Source organism: Corvus brachyrhynchos, unplaced genomic scaffold (genome assembly GCF_000691975.1).
Source record: "Corvus brachyrhynchos isolate BGI_N302 unplaced genomic scaffold, ASM69197v1 scaffold416, whole genome shotgun sequence".
Taxonomy (NCBI): domain Eukaryota; kingdom Metazoa; phylum Chordata; class Aves; order Passeriformes; family Corvidae; genus Corvus; species Corvus brachyrhynchos.
Window position 1 is genome coordinate 2053681 of NW_008238439.1, and position 21395 is coordinate 2075075.

At 40.4% G+C, this 21395-nt stretch overlaps 1 protein-coding gene and 1 long non-coding RNA gene across 6 annotated transcripts in view; one reads left to right on the forward strand and one right to left on the reverse strand.

Moving 5' to 3' along the window:
* Nucleotides 1-21395, reverse strand: part of PCSK2 (proprotein convertase subtilisin/kexin type 2) — a 111288-nt gene that overhangs the window by 31603 nt on the left and 58290 nt on the right. For all 5 annotated transcript variants that reach the window (XM_017736540.1, XM_017736539.1, XM_017736537.1 and 2 more), the window contains one exon: nt 4957-5033. In XM_017736540.1, the coding sequence (XP_017592029.1) occupies nt 4957-5033 (77 nt within the window). The remainder of the gene's footprint in view (nt 1-4956; nt 5034-21395) is intronic.
* Nucleotides 19281-20062, forward strand: LOC108447216. Its single transcript, XR_001862643.1, has 2 exons — nt 19281-19388; nt 19815-20062. It is a non-coding gene; the product is annotated as an uncharacterized LOC108447216 (long non-coding RNA).

Sequence of the window (21395 nt, forward strand, 5' to 3'; positions counted from 1 at the left end):
TCCCTTTACGGGCGTCTGGCGAAGATCAGTGTAACATTAATAAAAAGGTAAGAAGCAACACATACATTTTCCTGCTCTACTTGGGAGTATATATTTTTAAAGGCAGCTCCATAAAGGAAGATGACTGAAGATCTTATCCACTTCCTTTTACAAAGGGGGCAGAGAGGACAGCAATACAGATTTCTTATTCAGCTTCTACAGAAATTGCTAGCAACAATCAAACAGATTTTCCCTCATGTTCTTGCTCAAGGAAGTGTAACAGAAATACAACATTCATTGCTAGGTGCTATCAGTGCTAGGCATTCATTACCTAGTCACCTATGGGCCAACTACGAGCCACAGAGAAGAATAAATGGCTTTGTTCAAAATTGGCTTGACTAATGCTGGGGTGCAAAAAATCAGTGATGCTGCCAGATTACGGTGAGAAAAACTGTATTACAACCTTCCTGACAAAGAAGTTTTACCAGAAGGTCCTCTCCCTGTCCTGGCCTCTCCAGAGCAGTGGCCCATACAATGGAGAGTGCAAACAGGCCTATTCCATCAGCTCAGAGTTTCAATATTGTGCTGCTGACTAGAGAGAAAAAAAAAATCATTTATCAGTTAGTGGAAATGCATTTGGTTGAATGATTAATGGTAAATAGCAGACTTTTCCAACTCAGACCTATTTGCTGTTCATGTACTACTGATAAACCCTTTGTGGTTTCTATGAAGTGGCTCATGTCACAGGCACAAATCACAGCCTTTCTCTACAGTGTTCGCCTCTTCCCTATTTCAATATTTAAAACAAGGGGACAGAATACAATTAAAAGTATTTTCGTCTGTGAACAAGCTACTTCAAAGGCCAACCATATATTAGCAAGTAGAGCAAGTCTTCCATAAACTTTATGTAAGTGAAAACATTTTACACAAACATGCATGAAAAAGTAAGGTGGGAGAAGTGGATTTAGTTAAAAAACAGTTTTGCATACTGTATTTTAAAAAAAATCTATACTAGCTATGAAAAATTCACTCTCCTTTGTCTTTGAAAACAATTCTGTTTCTAAAATCCACTACCAATGGTACTGTGCCTGCCTCTCTATTGACATGTTTTTGAAAGTGTCTGAGGTGGCACAGATTTTTATTGAGGGTCCTTTTCATCTGCTTTGAAATGCTTCTGCAGACAGCAAAGAACAGGACCCATCCATCCTATCTTCAGCTGTTTGCAGGGGAGTGCTATGCAGTGCTGCAGTCTCAATAGCTGGGACCATCTGCCTTTGTTGACCACTTTAGCCGCTTGCATTAGGCAGCAATTAAACATGCAGACCTCAGATGGACACTTTTGTGGGGCAAGTGCAATCCCCTGTTTGCTCATATGACATTGTCAGCTTCTGAGTATTTGAGTGTTCACAGAAGGGAAAGGATTCCCCTACTTTGGTTTGGATCCATAATTAGTAAAAGACATTCTTATGTCTGAAGAATATAGGTTTCCAAGATAGCAAATAAATTTTGCCCTGCTAACTCATTAGCTGAATGAGAGAACAAACAGAATACAAAGGCCACAGGCGTGGAAATAATTACTGGTTATTTAGATCGGGGCAGAAATTTGTAATCTCAGTGCTCTAAGGTGGAGAGCCCAAGTTGTGCTTTCTGCATGCTCACAACATGAAATCAGAGAGCTGTAGGAGGCCAAGCAACCACTGATTCCTGTGGCTACTTCCTCACTGCAGAACGTGATACATGCCTTGGCTGAATGTGGTTCAGAAGGAGAGGGTGTTCAAAATCACAGTCAGTCCCCAAAGTGGTTCTTAAAAACCACTGATTTCTGTGGGGCTGCCTCTAGTTCTGGACACAGGGCTTCATTCAGGTTCCTGCACTGCTCCCACTCCTCCTCATGCTCCAACACAGTTCTGTTCAACGTTGCACGAAGTGTACCCTCTCCTGCTGGGTTCCCAAGCTGTGGACCTGAACACAGTCAAACAGTGAGTACAGTAAATATGAGAATAAACTCCTTGGCTGCCAAGCCATCTATGGGCCTCTGCCCATAGCAGAAGCTGAACTGCCTGAAAGCAATTTCCTGCCTGAGGCACCACTCTCCCCTTCCAAAAACCACCCTGCATGGTTTTGTAGGCCAGTGGCTGTTAGATGGAAAGGCCAAAGTGATTCCAGCAGTCTTAAAAAGAATGAAATGGAAGGGGGATCTGCAGAGCAGCTGTGATTAATGAAATACTCCATGCAAAAACCTTTCCTATTTATTCTTAAAGTCTAATGAACACTTTGCACATGCAGCTGGCAGCTCACAAAAGCCCCTTGGTGATCAGTCCTCTGCTTCTTGTTCCACAAATCACTTGAATTACTCACATAGAAATGTATTCTTTATGGAAAAAAAGGGTATTACGCTATCCTATTTTGAGTGTGATCCTTCTGCATGCATAAAATTCAGTGGGAGATACATGACTGGCTGTGCAAAATGGAGCCTTTATTTCAGGTTTCTCTCAATAGATTTTCCATGTAATCATGCCCTATCCAGATGCACCTGTGCAGCTACACATAGGGACAGATGGACTGTCAGAGGCAGACAGTTGTTACGTACCAGTAACAGTAATTAAGGAGTCAGAAGCCATGGCAAGAGCTTACATAGGAGTATGTCAGCTCAATTAACAGAATAGCAAAGAAATACACAGAGAAAAACAGTCACAGCTACTCCTGGACAGCTGGATATGGTGTGCTGGTTTGTATCTTAACCTGCATAAAACTAAGAATCTTGCATCTTAAAGCCTTCTTATATTGTGAAGGCAGGAAAGGGATGCTCCACTGAATGTGCTGCTCCCTGTCTTGCAAAAGAAATCTCATGGTTCATAGTATCATAGAGTGGTTTGGGTTGCAACGGACCTTAAAGATCATCTAGCTCCAATCTCTCTGCCATGGGCAAGGATACCACTCACTAGATCAGGCTGCTTAGGAGCCCCATCCAGCCTGGCCCTGAACTCTTCCAGGGATGGGGCATCCCATCATGGCTAAGGTTTATTGACAAGCAATGTTATACGTCCTAAGTATCAATTTTAATTTTTTTCTGAAAAGAAAGAATAATAAAGGAAATCTGCAAAGCAATTTCTCTGTTGTTTTCCTCCTCCTGTTGCTGACCTGAACTCCCCATTCCCCCAAGAAACAGAAGAAAGTGTTGCAGTTCTCTGAAAACCTGAATCATGTTTTTCTCAATTATTACAGATCGGGTCGCAGACAATAGTGCTGCTCACCCTCAATTCTTCACTTGAGTGCTTGAAGTTAGCCAGGGGCACCTGGGAGCAGAGACGATAACCCATACCACATCTGGAATGCTTGAGGTGTATTTGAAGAGACTTTGGGAGGTAACTCTCCATCCAGGGAGAGTTTACCTTGCAGAACAGGTAAGGATGGCAGACTGGGCCCCACTATAAAATACTTGATAGCAGCAGAATCAGTGTTAATGGGACTTGGCAGAACACACTTAATTTTATGAAGTTTCACACTGAAAACAACAAGAGCTACCATTACACACTAAAGCTAAATTTAATTTTCTTCCTCTCCAGAGCTAAGTGGTATCTTTCTCCTAAAAAGATCCTCTGCATAAATAAGGCAAGAAAGGCAGCAGACCTTCACAAATTAGAGCCCTAGTCTTTCTCTGACTTCCCATTCACTAATTGGAATCATACTACTTTAAAAGTGTCAGATGTCCTTTCCCAAAATGAAGCAGAAATCTCATCAAGACCTTGCTTTGGCTGAAAAACTGCAGGACTACAAAGAAGAACATCACAGCTCCTAACTCTGTTTAATCCATTCTAGGAGGTCCATATCTGAGGTAGAAGCACAGCTGCTTCTTTGTTGTGTCACTCTGACAGAACTACAATTGATTTCTTTAGAAATAAAAACAAAAAACCCCATCCAAAACTTGGAGACCATCCAGTCATCCTAAATTAGAGATGAAAACCACATCAAACAGCCCTGAAATATTTTTTGATAAACACTCAGTCTGAGCCCTGAAATCTCTAAAAAGCTTTCAAATCTTCAGCACTACTGGCAACTTTTGTCTAAGGGATATTTGGAAATTTCACTGAAAATATCCTGAAAGCAGCTAGAGCCTGCCATGGGACAGCTACAGAACCCAGGACACATTTTGTAAATAACTGTTGAAACATGTTTCCATTCCATGTAAAAAAGAAGCCAATGAGTTTAGGGAAACTAAAAGTCACACTTCCTAAAATCTTAAGCCTTTTCTTTTGGGCCATCCTTATTTATACCATACCTTGAGAACCAGTCCTTCGTCTAGTGAAAACTGGTTAAGTGGAGAGCTAAGTTCAGAACATACTGAAGAAGGAATGGGTCTTGGGCAATCACTATGTGTTCAGGAGAACTAACACAGCAAGCACAGCTGAACTGTTGATTCCAAATTTATAAACATAACAGAACAGCTTCCACTGTATGTGGACTTTAACTTCTCCAGCAGCTAGAAAAACGCTACCCATGCACACTGCCCTTAAATCAAGGTGATTCAGAACTTAACATACGATCTAATTGTTTTTAAACTGGTCATTCTACACCATGCTGCTTTTCTGGCTTCTTAGGCTACATTAGGATGAAAAGACTTTTTCCCCCAAAGTCTTTCCTCTCTCCAGCTTACTCCCTTTAAATTTAGCTAGCAGATGGGGAGCCAGTTTATACAGGTTTGGATTACTGAACTGTCCTAGGACAGCTGACAAAAAGGTATGTAGCTATCACCTATTCAAACAATCTGAAAATACACTTTTCTGGAGCAGCAACTTCATTTATAAACTACAAACCTAAAAAAATGAAGCTGTAAGTAATCTCTAATTTTCAAGCAGTAGTGAGACTGCAGTGTCTGTTCTGCGACCATTGAATTTAGCAGAAAACAGACATTTCACAAAGATGCAGAATTTCTTACACAAACCAAAGTGAAGGGCAGGTTGCCCAAAATCCATTTACCTGTTAAACCAGTCATCTGTATAGCGGGGATAGGGGTAGGGATCATTACTGCTGAAGTCGTAGCTGGCTTTGGCATTCTGCAAAACACAGGGAACACAGAAAATCAGCTGAAGAACAGACATGCAGGGCAAAATGAAACACAAATTGAGTGAGAAGCTGAGAATCAATAGCAAACTTTGCCTTCTTCATTCTGTGAGATGTACCTGGACAGAAGCCTGTCCCTATTGTGCTGTGCCATTTCCCATTTTCCACACCAGCAAGCCTGGGGAACAATGTTTTCTGGCATGCAAAGCCTCCTGCAGACTACTGATATTTCCAGTGTGGTTAACTGTGAGGTGGTGTGAGAGCTCAGGTCACTACTGAGGGACTGTTCATCAACACTTAGAAGAGTATTCAGGTATTAAACTACTTGGTACAGCAAAGCAAAGTTTAAATCCTATTTTCCAAACAGTGGTGGAAGTGACAAGACACATGGGTCTTCCACAAAAGAAGTATTTTTGCAAACCTCATTTACTGTACTACAACAGTCAGATTTTTAAAAGCATTTCAATGCCTAAAAATGAAATTTTTTCAAAATTCAACGGTGAAAACTGCATTAATGGCCAGCACATATGCCTGAAAATCTCTTTGCATATTTTCTCATTCCTTTAGTTGGCTGAACAGCTTCACAAATGTGGCTTTCAGGCACTTTTCAAAATGTCATCCCATGTCTCTGCTTTCTATATAAATCTACATCACTCCTGATTTGTCTTATCAGCAGTTAAGGACACTCAGCAACTTTTTGATCTGAAGCAAATGGGAAGTTTCAGAAAGTCAAGTGCCCTCTTCTTTATTCTCTCTTAATGAAAAAATAAAGGGTGACTGAAAATTAGGCTTTTAAAAATATTTAGCAACTTCCTCTCAAGTGTATGTTTGTTGAGTTTATGTTTTAATAATCACCATACTCAAGAAACAAAATTATGTTAATTCTTAATTAATGTGTACTTGTATTCATTTTAAGATTTGGCTGAGCATGCTATTGAAGATAATTTGAGACTTGCGCATGAATAGCTTCACTCCTAAAAACATTCCCCTTCATCTGATTTTCAGTTCCTGGGATACAGGAATAGACAGTCCATTGGTAGCACCCAAGTCCCTGGGTTTTGGATTCAAACCCTTTAACTCCCAAAAACTTGTTCCAGAATGAAATGAGGACAACATTGTGCTTGATACTTGGAGGGTAAAAATAAGTATCTTTCAAGTTATTGTACAGTGGCGTTTTTTGAGTGGTCATTTCATAAAGCCTGGTTGCTTATATTCAGCACAGACAGTAAATATTTTGCAGCATTTGAATGAAACAGAGATCTTAAGAATGGCTCTCAAATGGCTTGATGATATCCTCCAGCTCAGAGATTAATCCCTTTTTGATTATGGATCTCTCTGTATCTCCACACTAAAGCCCTGATTTTCAGCCTGAAGATGCCTTCCAATCATGTCAGCTATAGCCAAAAATTCTCAGTGCTTCTTTGTGCCAAGGTGTCTGATTAATTTGCTTCTTTTAATTACCACAATTGCTTATACATCACTTTGAATGGCATAGGTTTGCATGAGCTAAGAGTAAACAGAACATCACTTTTCAGCCAGCGAAAAACGGGGAAATTGACAGTTGTCTATAAATCATGAGTAGTACAGAGAAGGTGGACAAGGAGTTATTTTTTACTACTTCTCATAATTCAAGAAATTGAAATTACTGGGTGGGAAACTTAGATGCAGCAGAAAGCAAGAAGTGCTTCCACAGAACGTGTAATGAGTTACAAAATTCACTGTCATGTAGATACCACACAGACATATTGTCAGCTTCATATTCACTCAGAACTTCTGCTTCCACTCTAAAAATATTGCACAAAGGAGAATTTAAACTCAGTCATGTGTCAACTGTTTTATTTTCCCATCTGGAAGAAATGCAGTCCCACTTACATACCCTAAGCTCAAAGGGGGTCTGGTGAGCCTGACTTTCCAGAACATCATCAAATATGCAAGCACCTTGTACTTGCTATCATCCACTCTTGACTCCAGAATTTCCTTGAGCAAAAATTACAGGTGAAAAGCCCTTCTAGCTGTGCTGATGTACCACTCCTGTTCATAGTAGTAACAGACAAAAGGATTACAGCCTGAATGATTGAGACACCCTACAGGAGACTGCAGCCTTGCTGTATGCGCCAGGTAACCCAGCTTATGGAAAGATGCCTTTTGGCAGGCTACAAACCAAGTTGTGCAGCCACATCCTGTAGCTCTCATTTGCTTCATTTTGGATCACTGCACTCAAAGGAAAAAGATATCTAATGGAGTGGGAACCATCCACAAAGGGCAAAATTAAGAAGAATTCTTGGAAAGAAAACAACGTCTAACTGAACAAGTTATCTTCATTAGGGTCTTTGAGAAAAGACAGTGAGTTTCAGCATTGTGAAGGAGTATTTCACCCACACTATGGAAGCAGTGAAATGGATAATGAAACAGAGACAAATACAAATGGACTGCTTCAAGTTTCTAATTTAAAGATCAAATCCATAAATATCTAAGCCTCAACTTTTGTTGACTTTTTTTTTTTAGCTTAAGTGAGAAATTAAATCAGTTCCAACATTGCACCACAAAGGAAACTGCTTCAGTGGATACCTTAAATATTTCATTTTGTGTTTTGCGAAGTGAATATTAAAATTTGTGGTTTGCCATTGTTCTCCACAGGCTGGAGTCCCCAGCAGGCAGCAAGAGGGCATTTATTGCTAACATGGAGAATAAATCAGCATAGGAACCTGGGAGGTTCCAATCAAAACCAGTGCAGATGAGGATCCACAGTAGCACACTCAAATGAGAACACTTTGCTTTTCCACTCAGGTGATTCAGTGCCCAGATTCATTGCCAAACTAGTCTACTGGCAGTTCCTTCTCTTAGACTTGAAGTGTTTAACATTTGGTTTTCAATATCTAAGGTAGCTGCCTGTTTTTTAACTTCAGGGAGAACTTGAGCCACCAACCTCAGACACTGGTCTGGCCTTAGACCAATCATTGGCACTGGGTGTTACAATGAGGTGAATCTAATCCCTCATGTTCAATCAAAACCAGCTCATTGCTGCAGATTGATTTGATGATTATCAGTCACTATCTATACACAATTACTTATAAATAACATCTATTATATAATAAAAATGCTACTACAGAGAGGAATGGTATTGCTTTTTAAGGCATATCTCTATTTTTGCTTTCTAGCCTCTATGCCAAATAAAATACTAACAGAAGAGTATCAGATCCCAGGATGAGACCCTTTCAGTCATTTATTAAGCAATGGCTTGTATACCTTGACACAAATAGATTACTTTCGCCTCTGTACAAAATTCTGATTTCCTTAAAAATAAGCTTAGACTAGAATTTCCCAAAGAATTGCCTTGTACCTTTTAAAACACATGCAGTAAAATCATCTGTGGGAAAAATTCATTATGCAAAATATGACACTAACAATAAATCAGCTGTCACCATGCGTTGTTCAGCACTGTAATAAAATTATGTACCTTGAATAATGCAGCAAGCCCATAAATTTTTGTATTACTTCACCAGCCCCTGCAGTGCAATTAACATATACTTCTCTTTTTCTCTGTAAGTCAAGAAATATGCCTATGCTCACATGCTAGTCCAGGAGAAAATTAAAGACACATCCCACTGGTCACAGGGTGATTCTATTCATGACATTAATGTCCTGGACTAGATCTGAGGCAGAAAGATAGCTTTTGTTTGTTTTATTTCTTTACTGATCCAAAGAGAAAGCAAACCCCTGAACTCAAATTACAACATATAATGTCTCAGGGAAACTGTACTAAAATAACACTCAACGTCACGTGGTGGCAAAATGAAATTCAGTTTTGCATGCACAGGCTTAAATAAATGGAATATGTTCACCAGAAGGCGAAAAAGGAGGTAACATATTTAACCTAGGAGAGTTGCGGCAAGGCTTCAAGATCATTAACAAGAAACAGAGGCACTGCTGCTAAGTCAGCCATTATACAATAAGCCCTCTCCTCTCTGCCACGAGAAGCACATTTTTATTTTGGTTTCATTTATGGGGTTTTTTAATGGAAATTAAAAAAACCCTGTAACTTTTTAAATACCTCTGCCTCTACAGGAACTAACATACATGTCCTATATCTCTATCCAGAAAATTCAGAGCTGTATTGAAGACCTTGTAAACACCAAGAATATATCCACAAAGTAATGGGTTTTGTTAAAAAATATTAACTTTAACGAGCAAATTCACAACTGGTGAAATCTACCATGTCTCTCCAGAAACAGCAGCCTTTTACCCAGTTCTTACAGGTACATCACAAAAGTAAAAATACTGAGCCAGACAACACCAGCCAGATCTTGAATAATAAATAAGACAGCAGCACACTTCTCTGCTGTTCTTCTTTTCAAAACAGCCACAGAATAATAAATCAGAACATCATTTGAAATTGATGGAGTTGTGTCCTGGGTCCAGAATAGTACTTGAGGTGCCTGTAAGCCCTCCTGGTACTCTAGTTCCAGGTATTCAGTACAGGCTCTATTTGGCCACAGAATGAGCAAGTAAAGAACTCATCACAATAGTGATTTCATTTTGTAGTTATTACTGAAAAACTTCAATTTCCTCAACAATCACCAAGAATCTGGGTATAGGTCAAAGGAAAAATGAGTGGAATTACAGTCAAAAGAAGATAAACTGATGGCAAACCACAAGTGACTACTGCTTAATTTTCAACAGTTAAAATAGTTAAGATAACAAGAAGTAAGAATTCTAATAATCTAGCTTCAGAGTTTATAGGAAGACAGGTTGGCTGTCCCCTACCTCTTATCTAACAACTTAGTTTGCAAAGTTGAAAGTTCTTCACTGCTTATGTTTAAAAACAAACAAAAATGCAGTTGAAAAACACATGGAGTCTCACTTTAACATTTGCATTTATCTTCATTAAGGTAGTGTTATTTTTATAGTTACAGTTATGAAGAAAAATAGCTTTGCTGAGGTCATATCACATAGTATTCTCGTTCTATATTAAACAGATCTCTTTGTCAACTAACTGATGATCCTCTCTACATATCACTTAGCACTACAATGTCACACAATCACTTATTTTACTTTTTCCTCAGTAATGGCCTTCCTATTTCCCCTGCAGACAAAATGAAAAAACCAACATTAGTTACACTGCTGGCTGGTGCTCTTCAGCATGCGAGCATCTTTAAAAAAAAAAGGTGCAGTAAACACACTTTTATTTCACACAGGGTAAAGTACACGGGCAGTACAGCAGTGCTGTATACCACCCAGGTAGATCTAAGCACAGGTATTTCCCAGTTCCAAAGAATTGGAAAGAAATCAGAAATTAATTCTTAGGTACCAAGATTGTCAGGTGTTTTCCCAGTGAACAACATGGAAGTCCAAGTGCATCCAGCTAAATGCCATCTAACCCTGTGGCTGTTTGTTAATGCTTAGCTCAGAGGTGTATGGTCAAACAGGACCAAAAAAATGGGAGTCAAAAAGACTCAAAGAACATGTTAGGTTGGGCAGAATTTTTAAGAGGTATTCTTTTTTCAAACCAATTTTTAAAAAGAAAACCAGCTTATTTAAATACCCTCCACTTCTTCTCCCCTGAATCTTTACCTGACATAGGAAAAAAGAGTAAGAAATTGAGGGAGGCATGAGACTTTACTAAAAAGAAGCAGGCAAATGAACTTCTGTTCATAATAAAGACACTGCTTCATGATTCACCTCTTGGCATTCCTAGCCTGCTCCACAATTTTCAGGTTGATGGGGAGAAAACCTAAAGCACATCACCAGTTGTTAATTGCTCATAGCCAGAGATCTTAAGGCAAATGCAAGTTAACCTACAGAACACTGAAACCTATTTGTGCTCAGCCAAACATTCCTTAATTTTCAGAGGGGGTGCACAAGAATCTTTAAGCTGTACCTACAACATACCAAGGAGGTATGTTCATAGGGAGTCATATGGCTAAGGCAATGAAATGAGTAAAATAAAAATAAATTAAGCAACTAGTTGCTGTTAAAGATTTTCAGGACAAGTAGAAAATGTAAAGCTTTGGATTACGGAGAGAACTCCTTGGTTTCTTTAATTCAGGGGGAAAATAAAAGGAAAAAAAATGGCATATAAGTTGTGAGAGAGATATGAGCCCGTGGATTGCTTTTTATAATAGGATATACAAATTGTGCAGTGACTTCTACCAAAAAATACTCTGAACACACTTTTCATTTAGGTTTAGTGTTCCATTTTATTAAAAACCTGGCCCACATTCCCTTTTCAATACATGGAACGTTTTCCCCTTCAGATACTTTGATTATGCATTAGTATGACCTACTGAAGCTGAGAGAGTAAGAGAGGTATAAAGTTGGCAGCAGAGAAATGAGGTCCAAGTCCATTATTCTTAGTTATGTCACTGTAAGAAACAGTTGACAAGTCTGTCAGTGCATCAAATATGTGCTTGCTGGGCACTGAGCTGCAGTAAAGGTTGTGTTTGCAATGTTTTGATGGCAGCCAGCACTTAGACCCTCTTGGAGGGATAAGCAGGAAGGGAAGGGGAGCTAAATCATCTTGCTCCTGCCAATGAGGCCAATATCCAGCAAAATCTGCCATGGGCTCTTCTCATCAAAACATAGCAAGATCCAGATCACACCCAGCATCAAGGTCTCTTAAGCAGCATGTGGGGGATAAGGGAGAATTTTTTTCCATCAGTGTAAGAAAATCTATAGCTCAGAGCCTGCAATACAAACTCAGCAGTCCTTCAAGTCCAGCCATTCAGCATGACATGGTCTGGCAAGGAGTGGTCACTTATGCCAGGAGAGCCAACCTTTCCCTGCTGCAGCACATGATCAGCAGGCATTGGCATCCACATTGAGAAGTCCATAAAAACTGACCAGTTATCAGCAATGCTCACAGCAAAGGGCAGGAATACTGGACTTGTGGTTGCAATGGCACTCAGAAAACAAACATGGCAAGTTGTTAAAGATAACCACTTCTTGAGGCTACACCAATCTATTGTTACCAAACAGCCAAACTGTGGCTTTGCAAAAAGGGAAATCAAAGTGACTTAGGTGGTTTGGGGGGTGACCTACAACAGAGAGACCTGGTCCATGTGGGTTATGGAGAGGGGAGGACAGGCAAAGCAAGTCTGGTGATGCAGAGGATCTGAAAGTGAAAGCAGACAAGACAGAAAACTGGTTGGGTATTTTCCTTTTCATGAAAGGCTTCTCAGCTGACAAAAGAACTGTTAACAACCTGTCTTGGGATGACCTTATGATGTGTATCCCATATTGCTGCCTATGCCCAGAAATTAATTCCTGTGCCTTTCTATGCCTCTAAACTGAGCCTGAGAGGGGGAAGGAAAAAACTGAGCAAAACTTTTTCAAAGCAGTTTGCAGCTTGTTCAAGATCACACACAGATAGCAATTTGTTTCCAGCTGCGTCAGGGGAGGGAGGAAGCACCCAGCTTGCTGTTTCCCGAGGACAGTTTTTTTGGCCAGTGGTTCAGCTGCTTTGTTCTCCGGAGAGAGACTGAGAGTTGAATTTTTCCTTCTCTGGAATTTCGGATTTTTCTCCCTTTTCTACTGGACTGCTTGATTGCTTTAACATCAGAGCACATCGGGAGGACTTTCCACCGGGCACAGAGGGCCTGGCCCTGGGCCAAGCCCCAGCTCTGAGGATACCAAAGGGAGGACTCTAACACTTTCCCAGGTTTTTTCTCCACAGCGAGAGATTTTATTATTTAGCATTATTATCCTTTCCCCGCGTGTTTGTTAAATAAACAGCTTTTATCTCTTTCACTTTCCTTGAGGAAAATTTATTTTCCTCGAACCTGGTGCGGGAGGGGTGGTGACCTGCCTTCTCTCAGAGGATGTATTTCCAAATTTGGCCAAACCGGAACACAACCACACAGCTGGTGTTTCACCTAAATTGCATGAATATGGAAGACGAATGAACACATAAAAGTGACATTGTAGGTGAAGCAAGAGGAGGTGAAGATGTCAGAGAAGAGACTCAAAAAACGTAATGCAAACTATTACCTACATGTCTTCTGTCACAAAAAGCAAACACAAGTTGATTTACAAGCCTTAGATTAAAAGGTCTTGAAGACCTATTGTGTTTTATTCCAGTTGCATGCTGACCTCATTAGCACAGTTTGTGAGCATCCCGGGGGAGAATTAACAATGTGACTAATACCTGTCAAGACATGCTGGGCTCTCACGGATTTTAATGCACCAAATTATATGCTTTGGCATTAATTAAAAAATTTGCCTTCCTTATTCTGTGTGGAATCAGCTAAATCCAAAATTACAGAGAGAGAATGTGGAATCTTCAGAATGTGCTCATGTAAATCCACACATACTAAATTTTTCAAGTATTTAAGTACATGATCATTCCAGGTTCTTCTGTTAAAGATTAGCATATTTGATCATAGCTAATATTTTCACAGTAATTTACTGGATGTTTAAATTTAAGAAGTGTCCTACACAACATGAGATGACTGACAGAAAGATTCACAACTACATCTGTCAGACATGGTATCACGGTTGACTAATCCTGCAAATGAGTTAAGTGCCACTGAATTAAAGTGATTTAGTTTCTCACAAGAAGGAATTCTAAAAAACATGGTGGCATTGAAATTATGAAGTCCTTGAACACAGCACAATCCTCGTGCTCACCTTTGTACATATTTAAAGAGAGAGTCACCTCATTTAACAAAATTCAGAACACAATTTGCCTGAAAAGCATTTCCAACAATCCCCAATCTACATCAACGCTTACAAGTAAGGACAGCAGAGGGAACATGTGACTGAGGTATCCACTACCATATCCATTTAAGTTTCACCAAACAACAGCTATACAGCACTTGAAGTAGCCAAAATTTCATCATATACAAGCTCCTGTTCCACAGCAAAACGTTATCCCAGTCAGTCATGTTTCCACAGCCCTTAGTATCATTATTTGCTCTGTTGAAGTCTATGCCTCTTACTGTAATGCTTAAAAAAAAAGGCGTTGCATAGTAGAACAAACATTAAAAACCTGCTATTCATATGATCTGTCAAATTGCTGATTTTAATACAAAAACTACCAGTGACTTCAATGTGGCCAGCATTTTATTAGACATTGTGCACTGCTATTCTGTTCCCCAGTAAGAGATGTTCATTATGCGTATTGCTTTTATTGGGAATGAAACAGAAATGACGAACATTATACTTAAAGCAATCTGAAATAAGGCAGGTGTCTAAAAATATCTTAACCACCTATGTAGCTACCAAGAAGTAAAATACTAATATGGAGAACATAAATGCATACAACTAAAATCAAATAATGCAAAGCAAACCACCATGCCAAGATGAAGTGCCAGGATAGAAAAGATTGAATTATTTTCAAATTAACCAAATTAATTTACAGGTACAGTGAAGGAGAGGTGTTTAAAGTATTGGAGATCATCTGTTGATTTATTTACTGTATTTAGGCCATTTTGATATCACAAAAGAAGGGGCACTACTTGTGAATCCCAGGTCTCCTACCCTCCTTCACTTTGCAAGACTGGCTTATCCAGAGGGCTTGGCCAAAACTCTCCTTTTAAAACCGGCTGCATGTCCAGAGTTAAGAGTGGGTTTGTGACCTTCTTTGCCAAAATCATCACTGGGCCCAAAAAACTCTCCCTAAACCCCATCAAAATTTGATGAAGCTTTGTGAGGGAATAGTGTTCTCCACATGCACCATCTAATTCAGACTTCCCTGGTGATACCTTGGTAACCAAAAATAACTACAACATTAATTTTAATTGTTGGGTTTAAATGTTGATGGATATTCAGGGATTTCCACACTGGTTAGGGTCTTAAACACTATGAGCAATAACTATTCTTTGAGAAACAGAAAACAAAGGCTTTCAAATGGAAAAATCTTAAAAAATTGTTTGGGCCATTTTCAATGCAAAATGTGTTACTTTCTTTTCGGGGAAAGGAAAGCTTTCTTCTTCAATTTGTTGAACTTGGTTTTAAAATTACATGGTGTTCACTGCCTCCAGGGGACCATGTGTCTGACCCTCTTCTCTCAAGTGCACCATGCACCAGAGTGGGATTTTGTTGCTGCTGTTTTAATTCAGCACATTCTGCATGTCAAATATTTTAAATTAGGTTAAACTGATCCAAAATTAAAATATTTCACTTCCATTTTCCCATGGACACTTTAATTTTATATAAAGGCTTACTTGGAGAAACCCTGGAGAGAGGCACAAGCCAATTCCAAAAACACCGGCCAGAACTCATGCAGAAATGTCATCTGCTCTTTCATCCTTGTGCATTTTTCATTTCAACAATCTTAATTTACTTTCCACAAATGACGCCTTAAGTGAAAATTAATACTACTGCTTTATGATTAAAACAATTAGCCAGCTTGCACTTTCTCAGTGTGCAACTGATTAATTAAATGCATTGATTATAGAGACAAATAAATGCTGCAGACAATGAGTGGTTGTCAGCTTGCAAAGTGAGTATCTTTGGCACCATCTCATGTTGCTTGCACACCAGGCATGCATTTAACTTGAAAATTCCCCTTTCAGGTGGTTCTAATACAGAATAAAGCTGGAAACTTTTTGAAGCATACATTGATCTGAAAATATTCTCAGGCAAAGGCAACTACAATATGTGAGTATCTTTTGATTCCAAAGGAACAGTGTTTTGAGGCTATTTTATAGCCAGTATAAATCAGTGCATCCCCCTGGAGAGGCCAACATCAGCAGAGTGGTGCCAACTTCAGCTGCATGGATGGTACTAAGCACCAAGTCCCAGGTCTTGCCAAGTATTCAGGGTCCAGATATCTTAAAATGGGCTTTAGCAAAGCCATTCACATAACTTTCAGTGGAAGAAATCCAGTTTTCAGCTGTAAACACAGGTCTGTGACACAAATCATCTCTCCATAAGGCAATCACAGCCTCTTTTGCAGAAAAAGCCTCTTTCTGTGCCCTCTGGCCATATGAAATAATCCAGAGGAGAAACAGTCTTCAAATTCTTTTTGCTGTTCCATCTTTTTAATCAAGTTGAAAGCTAGAGGGTTGTGGTAACAGCTACGATTACAGAAAATTTTTATCTTTCATTAAATAGGAAGACCCTGACATATCCTTTACACAGGCTTCTCTCCCTCAGTGCTTATGTTAAACAGCAGTAAGGTACAGAGCAAAGGGACAGTACAGTCATCTTATTTAGAGTTTAATACACGAGCACCAATGATATGTACCTTTACGAACAGTTACTGTTGGGAGCAGGGAAGGACTGTTTGTAGGAGCCCATTATGTTTTCCAAGATTTGAAGCATTTTCTGTACGTGACTAATTCAGGACACCCTGCCAGGTACACTAAGAACCTTATATGCCTGGGTGATATGATCAGAGAAGGCATAATCTCTTTTTAGCCTTTAATATGTTCTGAGAAAAAAAAAACAGATTGCACAGAACATAGAAATGAGCCCACAAATTGATCCTGCACAGAATAACAGAAAAATAGCCACGTCTGAAAGAGAGAACTTTGTTCTCTTCCCAGTAACTTCTAATTTTTGCCAGTGAAACTTCATTGTCATGCATGTCCTGAATAATCATTCTAAATGCTAAAACCAGCCCTTGAGCTGCCAGAAGCCACCTGAGCAGCATAAACAGCCCAACAGAAGGCCACCAGTTTTGATTGCTAAGGCATCAATCAGCCTGGCATTTAAACACTTGATCCATCCTTCCATCCTGACAAAAGAGAGGCTTCATTTTGTGTCAGCAATTTCTTGAAGTAGATTGTGGCATAAATTTCATCAACACCCTTCATCCATCAGTGTTCTAACTGAATTTTCAGTGCTAGCAGAAGGATGTATTGTGACTTTGTCGCAGGGTTTGGCTGATAGTTTTTAGGTTTTATGATAGTGTTCATTTTAGAAAACCTATTAGCAAGAACCCAACTCCAAATAGCACCAAAAAAATGAAAAGAAACCAACCAAGCTGTGCCAGTTTGGACAAATTCGGAGGAAAATATCCTCTGATAGAAGGCAGGTTACAACCATCCCTCCCCCACCAGGTTTGGGGGACAAAAAATTTCTTGGAAGAAAGTGAAAGCGATAAAAAACCTATTTATTTAACAAACACACGGGAAAAGGATAATAATGATAAGTAATAAAACCTCTTGCTGTGGAGAGAAACCTGGGAAGATTTCAGAGTCCTTCTGTAGATGTGGTCTCTCTCCTCCTCTTCCTCCTCGGAGCTGGGTTGTGGGCCCATCTCCGGGGCCTTGGCGGAAAATTCTGCCGATGTGTTCTGATGTTGAAATAGTCCAGAAGAGAAGAAGGGGAAAAACCAAAGTCCCAGGAAAACAAAGTTCAACTCTCTGTCTCCCTCCGGAGAAAAGGAGCCGAAAGCTGGCTGAAAAGCAAGAAGGCTGCTTCTTCCGCTCTTGCTGCAGCCACAGCAGAATGCAGAGGAGTATGCATCTGTGTTCTTGAACAACTGCTTTGAAAAGTTCACTAGGTTTTTTTCTCTCTCCCCCCTCTCAGGCTCAGTTTAAAGGAAGAGAAAGGCACAAAGTTAATTTCTGGGCATAGAGCAGCGACAGGGGATACACATCATAAAGTCACCCCAAGACACAAGCCCAAATCTAATTTGTGATATGCTGACACAAGTTTATTCTGTTCTTTATTTTTTTATAATATGTGCTTTTTAAACATTACAATTAAAAATAGGTGCTAGCAATGATGGTCAGCACACAGAGTTTGCCCATAAAATACCTTTGATGAATCAGAAGCAAAGGTTTATTGAAATGAAGTGTCTATTGCACATGCTCAATAGCCCTTTGAAATGCAGTAGGAAATGGCAGTGTAACTGTCTGAGGATCTTTTGAAAATCATGCCATGGGAATCAGATCTCATAAAGCTGCCTGAAATCATTCCCTGACACTAGGCAAGTATGAACCTAACTCTGCTATGGTCTGGCTTTACGATCCCTGAGGATTCCCTGGGTTGATATTAATGTCAGTGCAGAGAGAGTGGGAGCTCTTCAATGTCTTCAGAGTATTTCCAACAAATTTTGCTCTTAGAAGGGTCACATTTTTCTCCCCACCAGTTATATGTGGACTCTACTGGACTCAGGAAAAAAAATCAGCTGGGATTTTGGGGTGGAAGGGTGGTGGGTCACCAAGGCCAAAGCAGTGTGGTTCAATAAATGTCAGTGGAGCTTTGTCAACTCTACAAAATCCCACAACTAGGCCCCACAGATTTTAGTGGAGATACTGATGGTTTGTACTGGTAAATCATTGAGATCAGGCTCATGGCCGCCAGAACAGTTTGCTGGTCCTTTTTGTGGTGCGCAGGGAGGCCAAAGCATACTCAGAAATTCATGCTAATGAAGGAAAACCAGACTTTCTTACAGTAAGAAGATCCTTCATGCTGTTGCTACTCTTTGCTGATCGTATTGCAGTGTGAAATTTATTGGCTGTACTATTTCTTATTTCTTTTGTGGCTGTAAAATGTATTCAATTATGTTTTTGTTCCTCTAGCAAACAATGGCAAATGCAGCTCAGAACAGAAGCGGGACATTTCCCTGTTTCACTACTTATGTGGTAACATAATTATTCCAAAAATATGCTCCCACTTGCCTCTCAGCAAGGCAGGGGGAGCCGTTATGGTATTGGCTGGAGACAAGTTACCAAAAGTTATGAGAGAGGGACTGCTTTGTGTTTGGAGATGCTGACAAAGTGGAAAGAGAAGACAGGTAAGACCATCTGCTGTTCACATCTGAATGAGAAATGGTAGATGACAGAAAACTGACTAACCCTGAGGTAAATCCAAAAAGTCTTCCCTCATTCCTTACATAGGGCCTTTCCTGCGTACAGTTCGAGTGACAGCTGGCAAGGACCTTGGAAGGTAAGGCTGCACCATAAGTACTCACAGTACAGGGAAGAAAAGAGAGGAGTGTTGGAGTCACTGAGCCAACAGCTGGGGCAGCTGGGGGGCCAGAGAGCCCTGAAATAGCAAAGGCCTGCTGGTGGAAAAACTCAGATATTTGAGACACACTCTCACCTTTGTGTGAGTAAAGGAAAATCTTCTCCCACAATTCCTTGCGGATGAAATGTAACCTTATACACTCCCCAGACCCTGATTGAAGAAAACTACCTCTCCCAGCAGCCTGTGTGGTTGCATACCTGACCTGGTCCCCCGCTCCGCCTCTTCCCTCTGCTCATTGGTTCCTTTCCCTAGTCCCGCCTGTGTACCGCCCCCGTGCCCTCAGATCACTGGTTCTGTAACACTATGTTAACCTGATCACGAACGCGATTTGTCCTCTCTCGCATCTGGTTCCGTCTGCGGAGGATGAAATAAACGTCGTCTGTGGAACGCGCCATGCAGCGGGCCCTCCTTGGCTCCTTATCTCGGTAATATTGAGCTATCTGGCTTAAATGTGTGTGTGTGCGCGCGCGCGTGTGTCCGCAGCGCTAAACATCTGCGCGGGGCTGCAAGGAGAAGCTTGCTAGTGGCTATACTGCCGCACCCGAGCGGTCTTGCGCCCAAGACGGTTGTAGGGAACACAGCAGCGATCTCCCTATCACCCTAACACCACACACTTTTATAGAGGAGGTTTGGGGAAGGCCAGCAATGAAGCACTGCTCAGGTTGATGCTTGTTTGCACATGTTACATCTGTGCAATTCTACAGAATTCAAAATCTTTTAAATTACTGTCTATTACTAAGAATGGCTGATTGAGTCTCACTCTACCTGTATCAATACTTTGTGAAAATGTTACCTACTCACATAGTTTTCCAGTTTTCCTAAAGGGTTTGGCTTGTTCTTTCTCTCCCTAGGTTTTTTGAAACAAGCTTTCAGCTTCAGGCACAGTTCAGACACTGAAACCAGCAATTTTTTACTCCTGGCATGAGTCTCTTGGTGGGATCCTGATTTTTCTAACTACTGCTAATCCGGGACAAATCCACTTATAGGAGATGATCAGCTCCCCACTGCTCTTAAGTGGGATAATGCTGCTACACTGACCTTCACCAGCAGACAGTGGCCAAGGATAAAATACCACAATAAAAAACTGGTATCAGCGAGAGCTCAGCTTATGTTTCTGTTTGTGGCACAACAAATCTCCATTTGGTTAGTTTTTCCTTTAAAATAGTTTGCTATGTCCATCCCCAACAGCTGCTTTTTTCCCTTTTTATTAGACGTATCTCAGATGTAGCCCCTGTAACTTGACTTTTCTTACTCAGATGCTTGGAGAAGTCAGTCCTGAAAATTGCTGGGTTTATATGTACATTATGATTTGAAAGCAAACCATGGTATACATTAGACCCTAGCTTTTTAATTATCAGTTCATAATGAAGGGCTGTCTTTGCAGTGTAAAAAGTAATTTCCTGAAGGTTTCCAAGGTTCCCTGCAGGGTTTCCAAGGCTTGGAGGAAAATATAGATCATTTGACAATGAGTCTCTCCATGTTCACAGTGTAGAATGGAAAATTCCAGCTTTGCCATAATTGCCTGATCCCAGAAAAGCAAGTAGCTATATACACAGCAAGCCAGGAGGCAATGCTGGGAGAGCAGTACACCCACACCATGAGCAGGCATATGTCTTTCCATGTATATAAAGAGCATTAAAACCAGAAATGGATGATTCAAGCAGTAAATCTTAAAAAACTACAAAGAAAAATATGGATGGAAGTGCACTCCATATGATAGGACAAAGTTCAGCAGTTTTAAGAGAAAATACAAAGTTTTCTTCTTTAGAAAGATCTTTCTCTTCCCTGGCCCTGCATTTCATCTAAGTGCTAACCTCCATTAAACTATTCAAGCAAGAAAACCAGAAAGTCAAAATCATAAAGCCAAATTAAACTGAGGAACCAACGCCAAGGTTTTACACTTGAAAATGCTCAACTGCCAAACCCACCACCTTTGAGAGACTTTCTGATTGCTCCCAGTTTTCCAAACAAGATGTACAGACACTGCCAGGGTATGCAGGCTTTTCTACAATCAAGAAGCTTTTTATTTCCTAAAAAGAAACAATAGAACTTCAGAGAAAGCTGCCCCAAAGTGCAGATGTAGTGAAACACCAAGAATGTGGTACAGGAGCTGTACAAAGATGACTATAATAGCTATGCCAGCCTGAAGCAAGTTAACAACTCACTCCTTAAGAGACTCAATTCACTGCCTTTTTACATCTAAACTGATCTTTTCTTCAGCAGAATTTAAGTCCTCATCTTCAGTTTACGCCCAAATTACTACCTACTGGGAAAAAGGCCCCCATGGCCTCTTGAGAGACAGCAGATGCTTCCAGAGCAGGAACTCCTGGGGCCCAAGGAGGCCCGTGCAGCCTCACAGGGAGAGGCAAAGTACAGGTGAAACAAGCCCTGCACTCACTCTGCTGTGGTTCAGCATGGGAGGTGATGGCACG